The 21,716-nt window shown below is 57.3% G+C and overlaps 5 protein-coding genes across 5 annotated transcripts; 3 read left to right on the top strand and 2 right to left on the bottom strand.

Moving 5' to 3' along the window:
* Nucleotides 1–3,994: 3,994 nt before the first annotated feature.
* On the top strand, nucleotides 3,995–5,339 carry UV8b_04336 (uncharacterized protein; the record flags this gene model as incomplete). Its single annotated transcript, XM_043141834.1, has 3 exons — nucleotides 3,995–4,085; nucleotides 4,161–5,101; nucleotides 5,211–5,339. 3 exons carry the CDS (start codon nucleotides 3,995–3,997, stop codon nucleotides 5,337–5,339), a joined length of 1,161 nt encoding a protein of 386 aa, XP_042997768.1.
* A 2,666-nt stretch (nucleotides 5,340–8,005) lies between these two features.
* Nucleotides 8,006–8,756, top strand: UV8b_04335 (uncharacterized protein; the record flags this gene model as incomplete). The annotated part of the gene is made up of 2 exons (XM_043141833.1): nucleotides 8,006–8,454; nucleotides 8,645–8,756. 2 exons carry the CDS (start codon nucleotides 8,006–8,008, stop codon nucleotides 8,754–8,756), a joined length of 561 nt encoding a protein of 186 aa, XP_042997767.1.
* A 2,159-nt stretch (nucleotides 8,757–10,915) lies between these two features.
* On the bottom strand, nucleotides 10,916–12,008 carry UV8b_04334 (uncharacterized protein; the record flags this gene model as incomplete). Its single annotated transcript, XM_043141832.1, has 3 exons — nucleotides 10,916–11,203; nucleotides 11,389–11,523; nucleotides 11,757–12,008. The coding sequence occupies 3 exons, from the start codon at nucleotides 12,006–12,008 to the stop codon at nucleotides 10,916–10,918; spliced, it is 675 nt and encodes a 224-aa protein (XP_042997766.1).
* Nucleotides 12,009–18,403: 6,395 nt separating this feature from the next.
* On the top strand, nucleotides 18,404–19,320 carry UV8b_04333 (uncharacterized protein; the record flags this gene model as incomplete). The annotated part of the gene is made up of 3 exons (XM_043141831.1): nucleotides 18,404–18,805; nucleotides 18,933–19,098; nucleotides 19,214–19,320. 3 exons carry the CDS (start codon nucleotides 18,404–18,406, stop codon nucleotides 19,318–19,320), a joined length of 675 nt encoding a protein of 224 aa, XP_042997765.1.
* Nucleotides 19,321–19,717: 397 nt separating this feature from the next.
* On the bottom strand, nucleotides 19,718–21,478 carry UV8b_04332 (uncharacterized protein; the record flags this gene model as incomplete). The annotated part of the gene is made up of 2 exons (XM_043141830.1): nucleotides 19,718–21,340; nucleotides 21,437–21,478. 2 exons carry the CDS (start codon nucleotides 21,476–21,478, stop codon nucleotides 19,718–19,720), a joined length of 1,665 nt encoding a protein of 554 aa, XP_042997764.1.
* Nucleotides 21,479–21,716: the final 238 nt, after the last annotated feature.

Here is a 21,716-nt window from a genome sequence, read left to right as displayed (position 1 = left end):
TCCAGAAACAACCAGGACATATGGCCAGTCACCCAAGGCTCGTAGGGTGTACTCCGTACTCCGCACTCCGTCCGGTGTATGCCATCGGCTCACACGTCGCGTCGTGTCCATGACAGAAACAGGGCGCTGTCACCACCTGTAACCCCGTTCCCCGTACCCCGTACCCCGTACCCTCGTAGGCGGATGAGTTTCCGGATGAGCTGCCTGCCCCTTGCCCTGCCTGCCAGTGAGTGGCCCGGTCAGGTCATTGACGTGTTATCTAGGAAACTGTATCTGTCGTACGTCGGCCCCCCGTTCCATGTGCTGGCCGACTGCCGGGCCTGGGCCTGGGTTCCATGCCTGACATGGTCAAAAGCGCAACGTTTTTTTCTCCTTGCTGCTTTCCTAGGGCTCTCCTGGGAGGGCGGGCGTCGTCAAGTCCACTTGGGACAACCTGAGCTGCGCGCACTGAAAGGGGTAAATCCCCCTTGTGATGGCTGTCGGGAAGCCGAGTCGCTCGCTTCAGCGCACGCAGAGTTCGAGACAACGAGATGGGCGAGTGGTGGGTGCAAGAGGTGTGGAGGACATACCAAGACATGACAAGACAAAAAAGACAGCCTGGGCCTATTGCATGCTCACAGTGACGATGCGTTGGACAAAAGATTGGTTTTTGTTTTTGTCTGCCAGCTGCGTGCGCTTGGCAAGAAGCAGCTGTGCTGAATGCCGAGAGCTCAATGGGCTCCTGGTCGAGGCCGACTCTGTTGAGGTTGCAGCGGACTGCTGGGCTCTCTACTCTCTGTACGGAGTACGGGAGACGCAAACCCGCTGGCAGGTATTGACAGTATGTACGTACATACCCCAGAACCAAGCTGCACCTGCACCTGCACCAGCACCTGCACCCAGCACCCAGCAGCACCAGCATCAGCAGCACGCTGTCGTCTGCAACCACGTAGCAGGTGCATGCAGGCACGCAGGGCATTGCATTCATGCATTCTGCGTCCATACGTACATGCGTCGTCCGTACAAATTACATGACGGCAACGCAAGCGTACGGAGCCTGGCCAAAAGCCTTTGGCACCCGCACCGCACCCGCACCCGCACCCTCTTCTCGCCTTTCTCGCACACCCCACGACGACACCACGACAACCACGACAACCACGACACCACGACGCTCGGGATCCACTCGTTGACTTTTTATTATTATTATTATTATTATTATTATTATTATTATTATTTTTTATTTTGGAGACATAGCTTCTGTCAGGCCCAGGCTTTGCCTCCACCCACACCCCCCCCCCTCTTCCCATCTTACGATCCACCCTGTGGCACGCCCCTGGCCTTGTCCGTCATTGCTCATTGCTGGGTCTATTCAGCCCTTCCGAGCTAGTGCCATTAGTCTCGCTCGTGGTTTGCTCGACATTCGCATCGGGGTGAAGCAAGTCGACTCGACCCTGTAGCGGTACATTGCCATCCCGCCGCAGGCCCATGTGCCATCAAAATGACGCTAAGACGCAAGAGTCCACGCCCCGAGCAATCGACCCTACCCAGAGCCCGAGTACTTGTCGTCCAGCGTTTCCCTCAGTTTTTTTTTTTTTTTTTTTTTTTTTTTTTTTTTTTCATATTAGCCCTCCCGGACGGGGTGGTCGTGCGTACCGTACCACCTTGGTGTCTGCAGGGGCTGGCAAAGGGAAAAGGAAAGAAAAAAAAAAGGGTAAAAAAAAAAGGAGCGTGCTTCCATTGGGTAAGCGTGGGAACTTCAGCTTACAGGCACTCCGAAGAGAAGAGATATATACATTGTGTGAGACGCTCAGAAGCTGGACTCCCATGGGTTTGTTTCCCTTCCCTTTGGATCCTGCCACTCCTCTCTCAGTCTCCTCCGATCCCCTCTGTATCCGCTCCGGGGAAGCAGAATCAAAAAGGGAAAAAAAAAAAAAAAGTCCAATCTACATCACTCCGATAACAGCTCCGTGTCCGATTCCGATTTTTGCTCTCAGAAGAAGTCGGTGGCAAATCAGCTTCAAAACAGATAGCACGTCCCCCAGCTGCGTCACTAACTTCTACCGCCCGTCTCTTCCCCTCCTCTTATTGACCTCTTCCAAAAACCTCGCGGATTAGTCTTGGCTGCAGCCTGGATTGCTTCGACGGCAAGCGCATTCAACCCGGCTGGAAAGGGGAACAGGACCTCGGGCGTTCTTTCCGTCAACCAGCGCAGCGCAACCCGGGCCCGACCGACGTCGGTGCGTCGCACCTGCTGCTCTTCAGAGGCCGTCCATTATTCAGCCTTTTCGTCTCGTCGGCAAAGAACAGCCCTGCAGCTACGATACGGATTGAAAACATCCAGGAACCAGACCATTACTTTGCCGGCAACAGTGAAAGGAGACCAGAAGGAGGCTGGCGGGCAACACGGCTTGGTGGGCTACGTACATACATAATCGTGGGCGTGGATTTTGGCGTCGTGGGAGTGTTGGCCCCCTTTGCTCCTGCCACCCCCCCTCCCCCTTTCCCCCCTTCCCACCCCCGGAAACCAAGACGTATCCGCGCGCGGGGTTTTGACATCGCCTTTTGAGTTCAGTCCGAACGAACCCGCCGCAACAAGCCAGGCCAACTTATTAATCAACATCCACTGCTGTTTCGCTCTTTCTGTCCTGTCTGCCCTGTCTGCCAGCCGAGGACGAGGACGAGGACGTGGACGTGGACGGAACCCCAAGAAACTTCGCATCGACAACAAGTTGCACACGCTGTTCCGACCCCCTTCGACCCAGAGACGGAAACCAGACCGACCTGGGCTTTTCTTTTTCTTCACCTGTTGCTTTTTTGTTCCGGGAGGCCCAGTCACAGCCTGAGTCCCAGTCCCAGTCCCACTCCTGCCAACCGGGGGTTTGTCCAGGGTCAACCCCCCCTTCCGCACGACGGTTCGACAGGGCGCTCGCTGCACGGCCTTGGGAGCACGTCGCCGTTGACAGGGCAGGATAGCCGCGACACAACAAGCTGCCAGAAGACGACTGCAACTCCGCGTTGCACTCCCTTTTTTCTTTCTTTCTTTTTTTCTTTTTTTTTTTCCCCTTCCTTTTTAATATATTTTTCTTTCTTTGCCCGTGTCGTCGGCCTCTCTCTGCGACCACCCTACTTTACGTATCGTATTCGACCACTCTCGAAAGACCTCGTTCGTCTACGTTCTCACAAGCGCTCTACTCTCTGCGCAGCACCGCCAGGGTCTGCATACCGTCGTCGCCCCATTCACGGCTGGGTCTTGCTTCCGTCTCTCCGCATACGTTCGCACCTACCCTGCTGCAACGTGACAAGCCCCGGCAAAGTCATCTGTCCCGCTGGCTGGACCAACTACCTAGATATCTACCCGGGCTGCTTGTTTCATAATCGTCAACTGGTCTATTCCGACTCCGTCCAGTCAGTCGAGTTGCAGCTGTACCTAGGGCTGCTTTAAACGGCCCTGCGACGCGATTTAAGCCAACTTGGTCATCCGACAATCTGCTGTTGCCCGCTGGAATCGCACATGCGAAGCAAAGCGCGTACTCGGTGCCAAGATCCCGGGTTGACGAGGTAAAACTCCCAGCTTCGATCGAGCAAAGTCTTGCAGTTTGGTCAACTCCTCTCATCCCCCTCGCATTACCACTACTCAACGTTGACAAGTTTGGCTCAAGTGGCGTGTCGGCTCCTGACGGATTCTCTCTCTCACCTTGAGCATACAACAGATACATGTTCCTCAAAGCAACGTCGTGTGGTTCCGTCAACATCATTCGTGCTGCTGCTACGCTACTACGTCTTTGCCCTGTTCCACTCCCCACCACCTCTCGAAGTTACATCAGCTCTTGGTGCCTCCGTCGGTGAGCAATTCTTGTCTCGTCAGAGCTTACAAGCCCGAAACCCCCGGTCACCTCCCGAAACATCGGTCTTCCTCGTCACTGCAGAAGACGGTTTCCTCCATCCCAAAGCGGAAACCCTATTCCCCCCCCCCCCCCCCTTCCCAACAACCCCCGCTGGTATCAGTTGAGTCGTGATGGAGGTGACCAGTTTCTCATCACGTCGCCCAGCGGCAGGGGCGTTGCCTGCCTTTTCTCTACCACCACCAACAAGCTCTGAAGTTCCCAGTATGGCTCTTTTTACCCACCGCTCCTCCCCCCCTCATGGTCTTTTGCCGTCCAGCCCTCTGACCTCCTCTCCAGGAGCTAGCGATGGCCTCAGCCCAAGCCTCTCTAGCGTTAACACGGCGAGCTCCCAGGGCTCGCAAGCACACGGAAGCATGCAATACACATACAGCACTGGTCAGGTGCACGGCACGTGGCCGACGCCGGGCGCCTCGAGTTACAATGTCGGTTCAACGTCGCCGGATCAGCCTTACGGCAGCCGATCATCAATGTACGGGCAGCAGCAGCAGCACATGGGTTTCGGGAATCCTCGCAGCTCCCAGTCTCCCGCCACCGGGGGTGAAGGGCTTCCTCCGCCGCCCTACAACAACGTCCATCAGCCATTCCAGACGTCGATTTCCGGAGGCGGAAACGGGGGCCAAGATAACAGTCACCACATGTCATCTGGCCAGGCGCCGCCAGCTCATACAGGCTTACTGAACTCGACACAGCCTCACGCGTCGGCGACGGCACCTGCCCCTGTCGACCCCTACGCGCACTCCAGACCTCCCAACAACCCAAGCTACTATCCTGCCTCGTCATCTACGCCGCAGCAGACCAGCTTTTCATCGTATGCCGGCCATCAGCAGCCGTCACCGACTGGCACGAGTCCCGTATCGAGAGGCGTCGGTCACCACTCCACCATGGCACCGCCTCCTGGATCCTACCGCTCCTATGGCTCCTATCAACCGCTCGCGACCATGAACGGCCCGGTCATGTCCAACATCCATCAGCCCGGTTCGCAATTGTCAATGATTCCGGCCATGGGAGTGCCTCACGGGTATGGAACTCACCAGATGATGTACGGCCACCACAGCCAAGCGCAGCCGCAGTCGGAGAGACCGTTCAAGTGTGATCAGTGCACCCAGTCCTTTAGTCGAAATCACGACTTGAAGCGGCACAAGAGAATCCACCTGGCGGTGAAGCCCTTTCCGTGCTCATTTTGCAGCAAGAGTTTCTCTCGCAAAGACGCACTCAAGGTAGGTACATTGCAAATCGACTGCAATACTCCCCCCTTCCCCTTCTTCTGGCAACCCTTTCTTATTCGCGGATTGGCCATGACGCTTATACCTTTTCTCTTTTGCCCAGAGACACCGACTAGTAAAAGGTTGCGAAAACAAGAGCAACGAAGCCGCTGCTGCCGACGAGAACAACGCCCAAGAACGTGCCGCAGGCGAAGGAGACGACGATCGGTCATCGTTGGGAAAGGAGTCGTGAAGAACCGTTTTCCTTGCTTTCTTTACGACGACGACTCTGCGAAGTGGACTGTAATGGGCGACCGGATATGTTTTTTTTTTTTGGTCCCCAATTGGGATGTGGGAGGTACAGCGAAAGAATGCATCAAGTCGTGCGATTGGGGCTGCATCGTGGGAATATGCGGTATCACGGCGTCTGGGCAATGATTTTCTTTACGGAAGACTGGTTGGAGAGACTCACTGGGCTACGGTGTCTACATGGGCGACTGTGCAACAAGAGACGGATCCTGCACTGCCCTTGCAAGGGAACGCAACCGCGTCTGGAGCAAGGACGTGTGTGTGAGAGTGGGTGGGAGGGTGGAGTGCCAATGGTTTCATTTCATTGTTTCCTTTTTATACCTGGAGTGTTGTACCAATTGTCCATTTTCACCCTTTGTCACGCTTTCTCTGTCTGTTTCCCCCTCTTTTTCATTCTTGCTTTTCTCTTGTTTTCTTTTCCATCCGTTCCCGACTGTTCCCCCCTTGTTTTATCTGCCAAACAAGGGGATTGGTTGGGGTTATTTCACGCTTATCCAAGACCTGGCGGCAACGCGAGTCTCTCGGGTACGGTTACCTGAGTGAGTGAGTGGGAACAGGGCTTCATCAAGGATGTATTTCATGGGGACCTCTTGGCAAACTAGACGAAGGGGACAAACCAAAAAAAAGTCGACCAGATTGACTTGGCCGTTCGTTGCGTATGATTTGACTTGGGGCCTTTTGAGCACGTAAATGTATGTATATGTATGTGCCTGTATTGTATGTGATGTGCGCGCGCATGCTTCTCTGCACATGCATGGGTCTCGGTCTCGGTCTCGGTGCTGGTGTGACGGTTTCTGGAGGATTACTGACAAGAGGGGAGGTTTGTTTACGACGCGATGTGTGCTCCGTATTACCAGGGGGGTGTTGACGTCGACGACGACCGACTTTGATGTGGACGTCGACCCAGCAGAATGCGACATGGGGGACAGGGAAAGACACTTGGGGAACATGGAGCGAGTTGCCGTCTACTGAGGTCAGGGCACGCTGTCGACTCACGGGACGATGGTCGCTGGTCTGGTCTGGTCTGGTCTGGTCCGGTCTGGTCCGGTCTGGTCCGGTCTGGTCTCTTTGGTCTCTGCCTCTTGGCCCCAAATCTATTTATTGCCGCTCTCGGACAGAAAAGTCGGGGCTGGCACTCTGTCTCATGCGGGTAGCCGTGGCCCTCGGCACCAGTACTTTTCCCCCAAACCCGAGGCGGCGGGCCAAAAGTCGCGCTCCGAAAAGGAAGGAAGGGGGGGGGTGGGTGCGTGGCGAGCCACCGCGAGCAACAGGGGGAAGTTTTTCGTGGACAACGACGCTCGCGGGGAGAGCTGTCCCATCTCTCGCGGGATCATGCAGGCAGCCGGGCTAATGCGCATGCGACCCAGCAGCAGCAGCAGCAGCAGCGAACCAAAGACGGGACGAGGGCACGGCTGCCGCTGGCTTGGCGTGCCATTGGTCCGACCGGGTGGTCGGTACGAGTTGCTCGCTCGGGGGGGGGGGGGGGGCGTGTGTAGATGTCCCTGTTCGGGCTTTTGTATCACGGAGGGGGGCCTGCTCACCGAGCGATGTTTGAGGCGCTGGCTCTCTCTCTCTTTTTTTTTTTTTTCGTGGTTCGTGGCTCGTGGCTCGGCGGCAGGGGCAGCAGCGCAGCGTCCGAGGCAGCCCGAGCGGAGGCGATCCGGTCCGCAACGGGGGAGGCCGTGGACGCGGGGGCAATTTCCGAATCTGCGCGGGGGCGATCAGACGCCGTCCCTGGGGGTTTGGGGGGGGGGGGGCTTGCGTTGGACGGGAGGTTCGGCTGCGGCTGCGGCTGCGGCTGCGGCGGGTGGTTTCAGCCCTGGATGACGGATGGATGGATGGCTGGGGGTTGGGGCGAGCGTTGGTGTCGTGGCGGTGTGGCGAGGCGGCAGGGTGTTTTTGTTCCTGCAGCTCGGGATGGGTTGCGGGGTGACGTTGGCGTGCGGGAGGGTTTGTTTCCTGGGGGTCGGGGGAGGTTGCCGGGGGGGTTGGGGAGACAGGGAGGGAGGCGGTCGAGATGCTGGGCGGTGCGTCTGGCAGATGTTGTGTCGTTGATGATGATGATGATGGTGGTGGTGGATGCCCGGCCGCAAGCACGAGCGGTGGTGGTTGCCCAAGCGTATCCGCTCCGCACTCTGTACGTACCTAGGTACATACGCATGTACCCATCCGAGCAAGCAGGTAACTGTACTTGCGCAGCCCATTGCGCATCTTTCCATCAACCAGCCAAGACAACAGCCCGGACTGCAACCATTCGCACATGACTGACTGGCTTGACTTGACTCGACTTGACGTGACTTGCCTTGCTTGTCCTGCTTGTCCTGCCTTGGCTCCTGATTGCCGCTTCTCTTTAGGCACCGAGTCTGGCCCCGCTGTCCCTGAACAGCATCTTTGCTCTCGACACCTCGATTCCGGCTCGACAACGCTTCCCCTTCCCCCACCTTGGGCCCATCGCCGCACGACCGCCCTCGTCCTCCGACCGTCTTGACCTCTCTTCCCCCCTCTGGCAACTCCGACCCCGTCCGTCCGTCCGTCCGTCCGTCCGTCCGTCCCGTCGCGGGGCCCCGAAATTAAAAAGACAAAATCAAAGCTCCCGCTCAATCCCACGCCATGAACCACGACGGCCACGCCGCGCCCGCGCCCGCGCCCGCGCCCGCCCCCATGGCCATGGTCTTCCAGACGGACCGCTCGACGCCGCTGTACGCAAGCTCGTGGACGCCCGCCAGCCCCGGCGCCTACGCCGCGACGTGCGTCTTCCTCGTCGGCCTCGCCTTCTCCGCGCGCCTGCTGCTGGCCGCCCGCGCCGTCCAGGAGGCGCGCTGGCTCGACCGCGACCTGGGCCGCCGCTACGTCGTCGCCAGGGGCGCCGCGCCGCCGGCCGAGCGCATCGCCGCCGACTGCGGCGCCAAGCAGATGATGCTGCTGTCGGCCAACGGGCTCGAGGAGACGGTGGTCGTGGTGGCCCGCGGCGGCGGCGGGCGCGCGAGGCCGTGGCGCTTCAGCGTCGACCCGTGGCGCGCCGCCATGGACACGGCCCTTGCGGGAGCCGGCTACCTGCTGTACGAGACCCTAGCCCCTCCTGCCCCCGCGACGGATGATGAAGATGATGATGATGATGATGATGAAGAAGAAGAAGAAGAAGATGATGATGATGATGATGATGAAGAGCAAGAAGAACAAGAACAAGAATGATAAACAGCTGGCCAGTGCAAGACAAAGACGAGGACTGACGAAACGCCCGGACGCTAGGATGCTGGCCGTCATGACCATGAACGTCGGCTACTTCATGTCGGTGCTCGCCGGCGTCTTTGCCGGCAGCCTCGCCGTCGGCCGCTACAGCGTCAGCGTCGGCGACCACTGAAGCAAGCCCATGGGATGCTGCCGCCCTTGCCACGGCCATGTCTTTTCTTTTCTTTTCTTTTTTTTTTTTTTTTTCTATTTTGGCAGCGAATCGCCTCGGCGCCGTCTTGAAGAACCGCTTCGGCCGGCTTTTTTCTTTTTCCCCGTTCGTCCACTGCATCTCTCTTTCGCCGTCGCAGGCGGATGCCACGGCCACGGCCACGGCCACGGCCCCTGGCCGAGATGGGCAAGTAGTGTAGTCTCGGCAACCGCTCGTGTACAGGTACCACCACCGCGAGCCGCCCGCCCGGCCAGGCTGCAGCCAAAACCCGCTCAAACCTGCTCAGCTCCACTGACTCGATCCCTCTGCCGTCCATGACTAAGCTAAGCGCTGTTTGTTTGTAATTCAAAGCGAGAACATGCGTGCAACCTGTTGCGACAAACCAACCACCTCGCAGACAGCAGCACAGCAAGCACAGCACAGCAAGCACAGCAAGCACAGCACAGCACACAAGGGCACGCAGTAACTAACAACAGTCAGACGTTCCATTCGAGCCCGAGCCCAAAGTTAAGTCAAGTCAAGTCAAGTCAAGTCAAGTCATGTCAGTCAAGTCATGTCAGTCAAGTCAAGTCAAGTCATGTCAAGTCATGTCAGTCAAGTCAAGTCAAGTCAAGTCGCGAGGCACCACCACCCCCTCCAGCAAAGCTGGCCGACCAACAACGAACGCATCGCAACAAAAACCAGACGCACGTCCCCAGCCGCTGACACGGCAGATAAATGAAAGCAGAAAAGTTCCCGTCCCCGTTCGCGCTCCGCTGCCGGCTCTGTGCCCTAGTCCCGCCGAATGAATCAATCAATCAATCAATCAATGAATCGATGAATAATGAATGAATGCATGGATGAAATGAAGTGAAACTGAAACGACTGAAATGCCTTCCACGCACGCCCTGCCTTTGTCGTCTGCTCTGTGCCCTTTCCAGATGCCCGGCTGCGGGTGTGGTCCTCGCCGGCTGTGGCAGCTTGACGAACCGAGGCGCGTCAAGTCTCTCTTTCTGTCGGCGACATACCAGCAAATTGGATTTTTGATTTTTGGGGGAGTTTTTTGTAGAAAGAAAAAAAAGTGTACAATTTCATCTTACAATACTTCTTCATCAATGGGGGGGCTCGTCATCGCCCGGCTGCAATCAATCAATCAATCCATCAATCCATCATCACTCCCCACCTCCACGAGACCAGGACCATGGCAGAAAAGAAGAAAAATTGCACAGCAAGGAAAGAAAGAAACGGAACAAAGAGCCAAAGGAAGAACGAAGCAAAGCCGACTTGTTGCCGCCGCCACCACTCCTGCTCTTCCAACCCTTGCCCGGCCCGCGACACAAGCAAAAGCACTTGATGTACTCCGTAAAGGCACGTGCTTCACCGACCGAGCGAACCCTAAAGGCCCTCGAATCTCTTCAAAAGGCCATCCATCTGTCTTGGCAGCTGCCCTAGTCATGGCTTGAGTCTTGAGGCGCCCTTGCTCATCAATTTCTCCGGCCCCTCGACTTCGTTTTCCTCATACAATTTCTCTCGTAACGAATCATTTCGTCAACAACCCAACCCGCACACTCGCCGTCAAGACACACCCCTTGATTCGACGCTTCCAATCTTTGCTCCCCTACCATGGCGCGCAGTCAGCTTGCCACCGTCATCAGCTCCTCCATCTTGCCATGCCCGTCTTAGTTGTTTGATGCATGCAGACCCGGCCGAATCCTACGCGCGCAAATGGACGACGTCTTGGCTTACCATGCTGCAGCAGGCAGGGCATGGCACGGAATGGCTTGTAGACGACGAGAATCCTTCTGTATCGCCAGACGGCAGAAAAGGGGGGGCGGGGAGACGAATTTGTGAACAAAGTTGGACCGAGAGGGGAAAAAAAAAAAAAAAAAAAAAAAAAAGAGTTCAAGCAAACCGCACAACGAGACAATCATCAACGCCGAATCCACCAGTCCCGCAAATAGAATAGCAACGTCCAAAATCCATGGGCCCAAAGTTTCGCAATCATGCAAAAAAAACAAAGAAAAAAAAAAGAGCTGCAGGACACTGCGCAGATCCGTCTCGGCCGTAGGAGAGTGTTGCTTTTTTGTATTTTTCGCCCCTTCCTTCCCTTTTGCACAAACTTGGCAGACATCATCTCCAAATCATGATTGATGATGGTTGCTGGGCGGCATGCCGCCCTGGGGAGGCATCCCTGACCCATACCCTTGGCTGCGTTGTTGGACGTAGTTCTGATACGCGAGAGCCTGTTGAGCCTCCATGGGCATGTTGGGCATGTAGCCGCCTGGCATGTGTGGGTTTTGCGGCATGCCCGGTCGGCCGCCTTGGGGAGGAAGATGCTGGGGGGCAGATTCCTCGGGTGAGTCGACCTGGTCGCCACCATCGACCCCGTTTTCGTTTCCCGGAGTCGGCTCTGGGGCGTTGAGACACGCCTTTTGTCAAGAGAAGCAAGAGTCAGCTCAAGCGAGGACACGATTAGATAGTATAGCATGTACACAAAGGCACAGCGAGAGTAATGGAAATAGCTTCGAATGATGGGCCTTGGCCGAGGGGAAGGGCACACGGTAGATGCGCACGCGCCGTCGGCAAACGACGGTCGAGGAAATGTGACACCTACCTGAATCAGATTCTTGCCCTCAGCCTTAGTGACGAGCGGTTGCAACTTTGGCGTGGTGAAGGTATAGACGAGCCCAGTTTCAGACACGACGAGGAGAAGAACTTGTGTGCCAGTCAAGACCGACAGCTCGTAGGCCTGCATGCGACGGGTCAGCGGCGAGGGCGGCCACGATGCGGCGTGGGGGGGGGGGGACAAAAAATGACCATCCGGTAGAGCTACTCGCCCGCCGCGAGATGATGCGTACTAGGGGCGAGGACAACAAACGTAGTCGCGCCGTTGCCGTGGAAATTTCCTTTGGCATTTCTCCGTCTACATTGAAAAGCACAGGGCCAGGACGTGGGAATAGCAAGATATTATGCCAGACGAACCTTTTTCATGATTCCAGCCTTGCGTTTGGAAAAGGTGATGTGGCGACGCGACTTGTCGCTGATGAATTTGATTTCGATCTTGCGGCGTTCACGTCCACCCTTGTCGTCGTCGTCGTCGTCGTCGTCGCCAGCAGACGCGCGTTGGCGTTTGATGCCTCTAGATTCTGTAGCACCACCACCATTGCCGACCGACTGTGACTCGTCGAGCTCAGTCGGCGAGGTTTGGTCGTGTTGATCGGTGATGTCGGCCATTTCCGCGTATTTAACCGTTTGATGCTTCCCTTTGGCCTAGCTAGTTTCAAATAGGCAACCAACCAAAGTGGTACCGTACCTGTCGCTGTTTACGGAGTACGACACGGTTGTTTCTTTTTGGGAAAGTCAGCCAACAAGGGGAAATCGGGTGGCCGGAAGGAGGCAGGGCAAAGTTTCAATCAATCGGCCTGCACGGGGCAAGGAGAGAGGACCCAGATGACGACGATGCGGAGAAAAAGAGGAAAAGAAAGGGGGGGGGGGGCCACCGGAGAGATGTTAAAAAAAAAAAAAAAAAAAAAAAAAAAAAAAAAAAAAAAAAAAAGAACAGAATGTCACTGTCGAGGCAAACGGCGTTGCAGCAACGTCAAGCTGTCCAAAAGTGTCGTCGACGAGCTTTCGCACAGGTCGACGTCTTGAAAGTCGACTGAAAAGGGAACAGAGTGGTGGAGAAGCTGCTTTGAGCGTGGTGCCGATGGATCTATACTGGATCTGGCGGTGGGAGCGGAGGAGGGGGGAAGGTTGTCTTGTGGTAGCCTTTGGAGTTTGGGCTGCCTAGGTCACGGAAAGACCTGGCTAGGGGCGCGCTCTTCTGAATCGAGTCTGGTCTGGGTCCGAGTCTGGGAGTGGTCCAGAAGTGGGCGCGGAAGGAAGCGAACCAGGTTTGATGTCAGGACGGCATGTAACAGCCCCGAGTTCTTATTGCTGAAGCCTGGCCACGTCTTCAACGGCATTTACGCATTGCGTCCCTGCATTTGACTATGACGGGGCATGTTTAGTTAAGCGAACGAGCAGCCGAGCGAGCAGCCGAGCGAGCAGCCAGACTCGAGCAGCCAGACTCGAGCAGCGCCGCTTGGGAAGGAGCGAGTTTTCTTTCCCACGAGGAAGGCGGCCCTGCCCCCCCCCCAGAAGTTGGCAGAGTGGAGGGAAAGTGGAAAGGGGACCTCGGGGGGGGGCAAGGGCAGGCAGGTACGGCCGGGGCCTGGACTTTGCCTGGCCGGACCTGATTTGCTGGACTTGACTTGCATCCAGTACTTGCATCCAAGTTACTTGCATCTAGTGAAGCGCAAAGTTTTTTCCTCCTGAGCGAGTGTCCTCGCCAAGTGCACAGTACGGAGTACTTGGTTACCAGTAGTAGCCGTGCCGCAGTAGCATGTACTCCGTAGACGGCTGGTTCCATGCGGCAGATGGCCTGTTGCACGTACGCGCTGCCACGGAGAAACTGCAGCAGTGAAATTAGGGTACGGAGTACCTTGGGTACCGAGTACCAGGTGGAGCATCAGCATGGCATGTACGTGGATGGATGGATGGCTGGCTGGGTGAGTGGGTGGGCGGGCGGGTGGCAGGTGGCAGCAGGTGCTGACAAGTTATAACTCGGGGGCAGAAAAAAAAGAAGTGGCTGACGTCCAGGTTACGGTTCAAAGAAGAAAAGTAAGGACAGAGGGGATCAGGACGTGCCCAGTTCCCACATACACCAACATACGCCAACATACACCAACATATACCAGCATACAGAGTACCTCGCAAGTACCTCCAGCGACTAGTAGGACAGGTCAAGGTCCCGGCTGCATGTGGGGCAGCTTTGATGGCGGGACCTCGTTCGCCGGTTGGCCATGGGGGTTGTCGACTTGCCAGTGAAGCCCAGTATGTACCTACCAGCGACCGCCTCTGCCATGTACGGCACACCGAGCGGCGAGTAGCTGCAGGTTTCTCCTACCTCTCGAGCAAACCTTGGCCGAGCAGCTCAACTCCAATTCCTCCGTGCTTGCTGGTCTGGGATAAAGGCTGGCCGCTGCAGTGAGCAGCGAGCGAAGCGTGGAAGGCATCAATATCAGCCGCGTCCAAAGCGCAGCTCATTTTTGTTTTTTCTCCTTCCTAATGTTCCTTCCTTCACTTGCACGACAGGTATATCCCTGAGCCCGTACGCCAGGGTCTGCGACCGTTGACTTTTTTTGTGCGCAAAATCGCAATCTCGCCCAGCTACGGAGCCCTCCTCCCCCCCCCCCCCCCCCCGGTCAACCTCGTCAATCTCAACCCACCCAACGCACGTCAAACATCCTAGTCGCAAAATCGACAATTCAGAGACCTCGCTCCCGCGGGCGGGCCATTTCGCCTCGCACGCAGAATCTCCTACGTCGTAAGACAAGGACTCGCTGCCTGCTGCTCATCAACGCCGCAGCCAGCGAGAGCGCTGGACACGGCCTGGCCCTGTGTGGCGAGTGGTGGGCGAATGGACCATTTCCTGCCTCGATCGGAGGCCAGAGACAACTTTGCTCCAAGCTCGGCGAGACTGAGACTGCTTAGTACGAGGCGCGGCCTGTGATTGGAATCGCGGGATGCAGCATCCTGTTCCGTGTGCCGAGTGCGGAGTGCGGAGCACGGAGCCTGGAGTCATTGCAATTGACACAGGGCCCCAAGACGCCGAGATGAATTTCCCCGGGGCTGCTATTCTCTTCCCAGCAATCCATTGATCGCATCCGTCGAGATGCTTCGACCCTTCTACCGAGCGAGTAAGGCAAGGCGTACTCCGTACTCGGTACAATGAACCCTCTCTCGGGTCCTCTGGAGTCCGCAACGCGCCATGCGCGGGTGCATCAGTGTGCATCATCAGTGTGCATCAGCACTGGGGCGACAGACATGTCACCAGACGTTGGTTGTAAGAAAAGCCTGGGCGTGCACCAAGAACTGCGTACGGAGTAAAATCACCGTGTACGACCGTCACCAGTCACCACGGGGCCGACAGTGAGCAACAACACCTCGACAACCAGGCCCTGCGCGTCTGCCAGGCATCACATCTGTCACGTCGATGGGCGACCACACACCGCCAGGCTCCGGGGGCTGAGACTGTCTCGTGCATGAGGTTGTCAAGTCAGGATGACGACAGCCGTGTTGGTGAAGAGGTGCCGAGAGCGGGAGCGTGTTGGGGCGACTCTCTGCATGCCGGTGAAGAAGGAAGGAAAGCATGAAGGCAAAGAGAAGCCCGAGCCAGGACTCTTTGTACACACTACGGACGGCGCCATGTTTTTGAAGCGTTGGGAAGGCCTGTAGCTACTCCGTCCCAGGTTGCAGCTTGCAGCCATGTCCAACCGACGACAACCATGATGACGCCCGAGGCCCACTCGCACCAGACTGTTTGTTCCTATGCCCGTCTATGCCCGTCTATGCCCGCACGGATGTACATAGCGCGCTGTTGACGCTGACAACTTCCGGCCCTGCCCATATCCCCAGCCCTGTCCTGACCCGACGCGTCCCTGAAGATACGAGACACGAGGCACAGGCGAGTGGGCATTTTTCCTCTGCGCCGGTGGATCCCGCGACTATCTGTGGTGAACAGCATGTCCTTGTCCATGTCCTTGTCCATGTCCCAGGACTCCACCAGGCCAACGGGGCTTGTAAGCCAGCCCGAGGGCGGGGCGGTTGACAGGTCCAAAAGCTGGTGTCACGTCAACTGATTCTGGGAAGCTTTGGCTGCGCCGGCCGCCGTAGGGGCAAAATCCCTCCGAAGTTCTTCCCGTGTGACCCCGGGGTCGTCCGTGACCCCTCCAATACTCGGGGAAACACCGAGGCTGCCTAAAAATAAAAAAAATCAAATGAAAAAAAATGTAATCCCAAAAATATATATATATATATATTATAATAAAAAAAAAAAAAAAACACACGCACACCCTTCTTTGAACGGGGGTGCCGAGGACCCGGTCTTTGATGGTGACTGACCAAGACGCTGGCTGTACGGAGTACTCGGTACTTGAAGCTTGCCTTGCCCCGTTTCCAGTGGCCCGCGCGAAAAGCAGCCAGAAGAACAAGTGGCAACAACTTGCAGGCATGCATGTGGCCTGGCCAGGTCGTTTGGCGACTCGGCGCGGGCGGCTTTCGCTATGTATCGCTAGGGCGGACCCGTGGTGGCTGGCTTGCTGGCTGGCTGGCTGGCCCACTGCCCACTGCCCACTGCCCGCTGTCAATCGGCCTCGATATATCTGGTATGTAGTTGACATGTACTGTGCAACGTGACAGGCTGGTGCGCATTCGCTGTCCTCAAAACCCTGGATGCTACATAGGTACCTACCTTAGGTACCTACCTACCTTAGGTACCTAGGTATCTATCCACTGCGCACTACTCCCGCCATGCAAGCAGCACAATGGAGGCGTCGCTCTGGACAAAGGAACCCTGGCAGTGGCTCCGTTGCCCACATCTGCAGCTATCAGCCAGGTTGCTACGGACTGCATAGCACGGCGTGACTTGAGAAATATGCAGACGCAGAGTTGTCGTTATCCGCAAATTGAGGTGCGGAGCAGCCGACTCGCGCTTCAACTCCGACGCGTCATCCCCTGGTTGAAGGGGAAAAAAAAAAAAAAAAAAAGCTGACGTCCATGACGTTTCGAAACAAGCTCGATCGATGGGCATGGTTGAGCGCCCAGACTTGCTCTCGCGCAAACAAAAAAAAATTCATGACAAACAACACTCTTTGCCGTCCATGATTTCCAGCAATGTGGCCTTTTCAGCAACTTGCCAGAGGGGCATTCGTCCGAACGTGATTCGTCCCCTCTGGCCCTCCTGACCTACCGGCTGGCTGGCGGGTTTTCCATAGTCGCGACTTTCCCACCTGAATATAGAAAAAAAAAAAAAAAAAAAAAAAAAAAAAAAAAAAAAGGAAAAGGAAATAAAAAGAAAAGGCGCGCCAAGACACAGAAGCGGGCAATTAAAGTCCGACCCATGTGCGGTGCGGGATGGGACCAGCCCCCTATTCACGCGCGACTGCGAGGGCGGGGGGGAAGCAAACAGCCCACGAATGACAGCGCGGCTGGGTCCCAAGTCGGGCCATCGAGCGGGCCTGGAGCCCCCCAGCTAACATCCACACACCAGCGACACCACCCAATGGTATGTACTTTGCTGGGGCGGGGGGGGACCACCCAGCCCAAAAGGACATGGTGGTTGCAAGTCCAAGACGCCATGCTTGTTTGGGCAGCTGAGCGACCTGCCAGCCCACGGCCATGCTTGCTCTCTTTCTCCATCTTTTTCGCGTCTTTTTTAATTTTTCCAGATTTATTTATATTTTTTTTTTATTTTTTTATTTTTATCTTTTTTTTTTTTCATTTTCCATCGTGGCGGCAATTTGGTCGTTTTCGGTTGACGCTGTCATGTGCGCCAGCAATCTCGCTAGAGGCCAGGGTGTTTGTTCTGCGCGGCGCACAGACCCTGCCGGGAATATGGATGGGGCGCCGTGTCATGGAATTGCATGTGCGCAGTCGCAGTCGAGGCCGGCCAGCAACCAGTCAGCAGAGTCACCTGACATGACCAGGCATCCGACGACAAAAAGTGACGCAGACTACGGAGTAACCGGGCTACCCTGGGGAGTCGCCGAGGGCAACGACCTACGACCTGCGACCTACGACCTGCGACTTACGACCTACCATGTAAAAAGAGAAACAGCGCGACGACAACCCGGGAAACAGCGTCTGCTTCTGTTGTCTGTTCTCTTCTCCTCCTTTTTTTTTTCTATTTCTTTCTCTCGTGTGAGAGGAGGCAGGACGGGCAGAGGGCAGCAGCTTGGCAAAGGCCAAATCTTGCCCCACCTCTCGACCTGCTGCTCGGCTGTACTGAGTACGGAGTACGGAGTAGAACTGCCTCCTTCCCTCCGTGTGGAATCTGTTGTGTCGCTGCTGCCCTTTTTTCCATTCTGCACAGCTGTAGCACCCCTGAGGTGGAGGTCACTTGCCCTATCAGGCGACGCGACCAAGCCATTGCGTCCGGTGATTGGCCGGGCCCGGGCGGGGCCCCCCCAGCTCCCAGCTCCCTCCTGAGTCTCCTCGGGTCATGATCTGATACCAGCCTGAAACTGCCGTTGTCAGACCGGCTGGTGCCAACTCCGCGGCGACGTCGCCATGGAATGATTCCACCAGAGAACAGTATCAAAATGCAACCCGCGGCTGGGTCTTTCGCTTCTTCAACGACTCGAGAGTCGTCCGTGGCTGGCCGGGCCTCTCGGATGTGTGTGCGTTGTGTGTGGTGTGTGTGTGGTGTGTGTGTAAGTGTGTGCTCCTTGATGCCTTGAGCCGACTTTCTCTTCCCTTTCCCAATCTGTTTCAATCATCGGGTATCTGGATGCCGTTTTCATTGCTGCGCTTGTTGCTTGCTTGCTTGCTTATACGTGCATTTTACCACAGGACGCTGGTCGTCGCTAGACTCTATCCCAAGACTCTGTTCAAGCAGCCTCAGGACAGGCCGCTGCACCCTCTCTTTTCGCAAAAGTTCAACGCCAACGGCGCATGCGCAATCATCAGCGGAGAGAAAGCCGACACAAGGCCCGAGCGAGGGGAACCAGACACGCCGAGCCGTGCTAAAAAGGCCCCGAATTCGTTTCCGTCGACGTCAGAGACATACCCAGCAGAGAGTGCCGGGGATGACAACCAAGGTCTTCGCCGCGACGCTCGGCCTCAACGTCCTCTTCCTCGCAACTGGCTGCCTGCAGCTAGCCTTCTCTCTCGTCGCCCAGTCCCGCATGGACAGCGAGCCGCCAGATGGCCGGAAAGCGCTGCGCAACCTCCTGTACCAGAAACTCCCCCTGACCGCTGCCGTCGTCAACGGAGCCTTGGTCCTCGCCACGTTCGTCTTCACCCTGCTGGGTCTCGTAACCCCCAGAAAGGGCGCGCTGAAGATGGGGGCATTCCTGGTCATCCTGTGCGGCCTGTTCACCCTCGGTCTTGGCGCCCATCTCTGGATCATGACCCTGCGGCTCAGGGACGCCTTCTTCCCAACCTACCTCGACCTGGACCCGGCCGTGCAGTCGCTGATTCAACAGTCTGTACGTTGATGTGTCCCATCCCACCCACACGGTGATATCCTATCCCGAGAGACACACCACCGCCTCCCCCCCCGCTGCGAGCAAGCAAGCACCCCGAGAAACACAAAGCGGCTGACCCGTGCTCCAGTTCCAGTGCTGCGGCTACTACAATGCTGCGAGACCAGCCTTTGTTACGGACCCTGCTTGTCCTAGTCCTGCTGCCGCTGCTCTGCTGCGCGGGTGTGGAACAGCCGTATCTGGCTTTTCCAACAGCTTTCTTGACCACGTCTTTACCACCTTGTTCGGCATGGTTGGTATGTTTGCACCCTCCCTCTTTTGCTTGCGAGCTTCCCATCCTGATTCCTCCATGATGATGATGACAACTTTGAGCGTCATCAGGTAACCGTAGCTGACCGTTTCACTATTTAGGCGTTGATGCCATCTTTATCCTATCTATTGCATGTCTCCTCAAAGATTGCAAGGAACGGGAACGCTATCGCCATATCGACGAGAAGAATGGTCATCGGCAAATTTGAAAAGGGAAGAACAGCAAAGGGGACAAGGCCGCCGGGGACGTAGAGCAAAACAAGAATAGAATAAATGTCAATGCAAATTCAGAGGCAAAAAAGGCTTCGAGGACAAAAAGGGCTGCATGCCCATGCCCATCTGCGTATTCAATGCACGTTACTATTAATACTGGTTTAAAAAAAATGTAGTTGTCTTGTTAACAGGCCCATAGTGTCGACATGCAACCGATGCTTGCTTTCCCCTTGAAACCATTGGCCAGACTCCAAAGTCGGCTCCCAAATGATGATATATATAAGCCCCACGCGATCCAAGGGTGACCGCAGCTCTAGCCCGCGCGAGCCAGTCCCTCCCAGCTACGTCCTCTACCGTTTCCCCGGCCCCGACGAGGGCCCAAGCAGACGTTTTTCACACGGCTGAATCGTCTCGCGGCGCCGTGTCCCTCGCGCTGCCGCCGTGCCGACGCGTCACGTTGTCGTCTGTGACGGAACGGCTCGGCGGCGGCCGATCGCCCCTGCTGCGGAACCAAGGGATGGAATGGAGCAGCCCGCCGAGCGGGCCCGAGATGGTGGACGACTGCCGCTGCCGCAGGTTCCTCCGCGCTACGATGCCCGGAAACCCCGTGCTCCTCCGGCGGCGCCGCCCGGGCCTGTGAGGAGGCAAGCCGCAGCTGCCGGGGTCGGCCGCGTCGGCCAGCGCCGTCGAGACGCTGGCGGATCGTCTGCCGGCGCCGAGGAGCGCCGAGGCCTCGGACCGTCCCGGCAGCGTTGCCGCGCGCAACCGGGCAGCGGGGGTCGTCGCGGGCTCCTCCTGGTCCTCGAGCTGGCCCCAGATTTCGGCCCGTTCGGCCCGTTCGGCCCACCTGCGGTTCTTCTTTTGCGTCGGTGTCAAGGGCGTTGCTGCGTCGCCGTTTGCGTCGGGGAAAGTCTGGTACGCGGGAGGGTATTCGTCGTGGACGAGGTCGAGGTCGAGGTCGTGGTCGTCGTGGCCGTCGTGTTGATGAGGCTCCTCCTCGGCCTCCTCCATGGCCGCCTCTGAGCTGAGAAGAGACTCTTCCTCCCCTTCGGTGTCGTCCACGAGCCCGAGACCCGGCGCCAGCGTCGACTGACCCACGCCTGGCGCGTGCTGCTCGTCGCTGAGCCGCCACGAGAGAGCGAGCACCCCGGAGAGGAGGATGGTGGTGCCCAGCGCAATGAGCCCCGCATGCGGCGGGGGAATCAAGCTCACCTGGTCAAAGTATATCAGGCCGTCTAGGATGGCGATGATGTTGTACACGCAAAACACGAGGGGGTAGAGCACAGAGGTCGAGACCAGCTTCAGACCCCGATGCAGGTAGTAGAGCTGGCAGAGGGCCAGCGAAGCCAGGCCCAGGAGCATGGCCCACGACTGCCAGCGCGAGAACTGGTTCCTGCCCCCGATGGTCTTGAGGCACAGCTCGACGGCCGACTTGGCCAGGAGCAGCGCGTGCGCCGAGACGTCCCCGCTGATGACGCCGTACGCGATGCCGCGGGCGAGCCGGAACCGGGGGCTGCGGGAGACGGTCGACGTGCCGTTGACGGCGTCGGTGGCGGCGGCGAGGCTCACCACCGCGAGCGCCTGCAGCGCCATCCACACGACGAACGGCTTGCGGCCCAGCAGGACGAGCAGCTCGTCGAGGTCGTGCGGCGGCGAGGGGATGGCGCCAAAGACGGCAATCAGGACGGCGCCGGTGGTGACGAGCAGCGTGCCGCAGAGCGACCACGTCGTAAAGGGCTCGCTGAGGATCAAGGTGGCGCATATCGAGTTGAAGACGAGCCCGGCGGCCTGGAGCGTCGAGAGCACGGGCAGCGGCAGCGTCGATATCTGAATCGTGCTGCCGAGGAGGTTGGCCATGACGAACATGCCCATTCCGAGCTGCCATCTCCGCCTCCGATACGGCGGCCGCCGAACATCATGGGGCCCCTTTTCGTCCTCGAGAATGTGCGATTTTCGCTGCAGGGTCAGGCCCAGGCTCTGGACGCTTGTCGAGATTAACCCGACGAGAATCCCGAGCTGCGGAGCGTTTGATTAGCACGGCCCCCACTGCGCTGGCTTCTGACCCAGCGCGGGCGAGTCGTCTTGGAGAGGAAAGGGAGGGATAAGGCATACAGCTATGCTCCCGCCAGGGGAGATGCTCCCAACAAAACCCATGATGCGGCGGCTACCGGGAGTATCGTCATCTGTCGATGAAGGAGAACGTGATCGGGGTTGACGATTGCATCGAGACAAAGTCAGACGGCGACCCAGGGGCTCGTTGGAGGCGCAAGTAACAATGCTGGCAACCATGCAAGGCGCGAGCTCGACCGGCTTTGGTTCCCGCGCCGTTCAATGATGCTTGCGTGGCGATTGACGGGTTGTTTTGTGCTTTGTTGCGGAGGGCACGAGTCGC

Source organism: Ustilaginoidea virens, chromosome 3, assembly GCF_000687475.1.
Source record: "Ustilaginoidea virens chromosome 3, complete sequence".
Classification (NCBI taxonomy): Eukaryota; Fungi; Ascomycota; class Sordariomycetes; order Hypocreales; family Clavicipitaceae; genus Ustilaginoidea; species Ustilaginoidea virens.
Note: the sequence above shows the minus strand (reverse complement) of the source record. Positions and strands in the feature narration are given on the sequence as shown.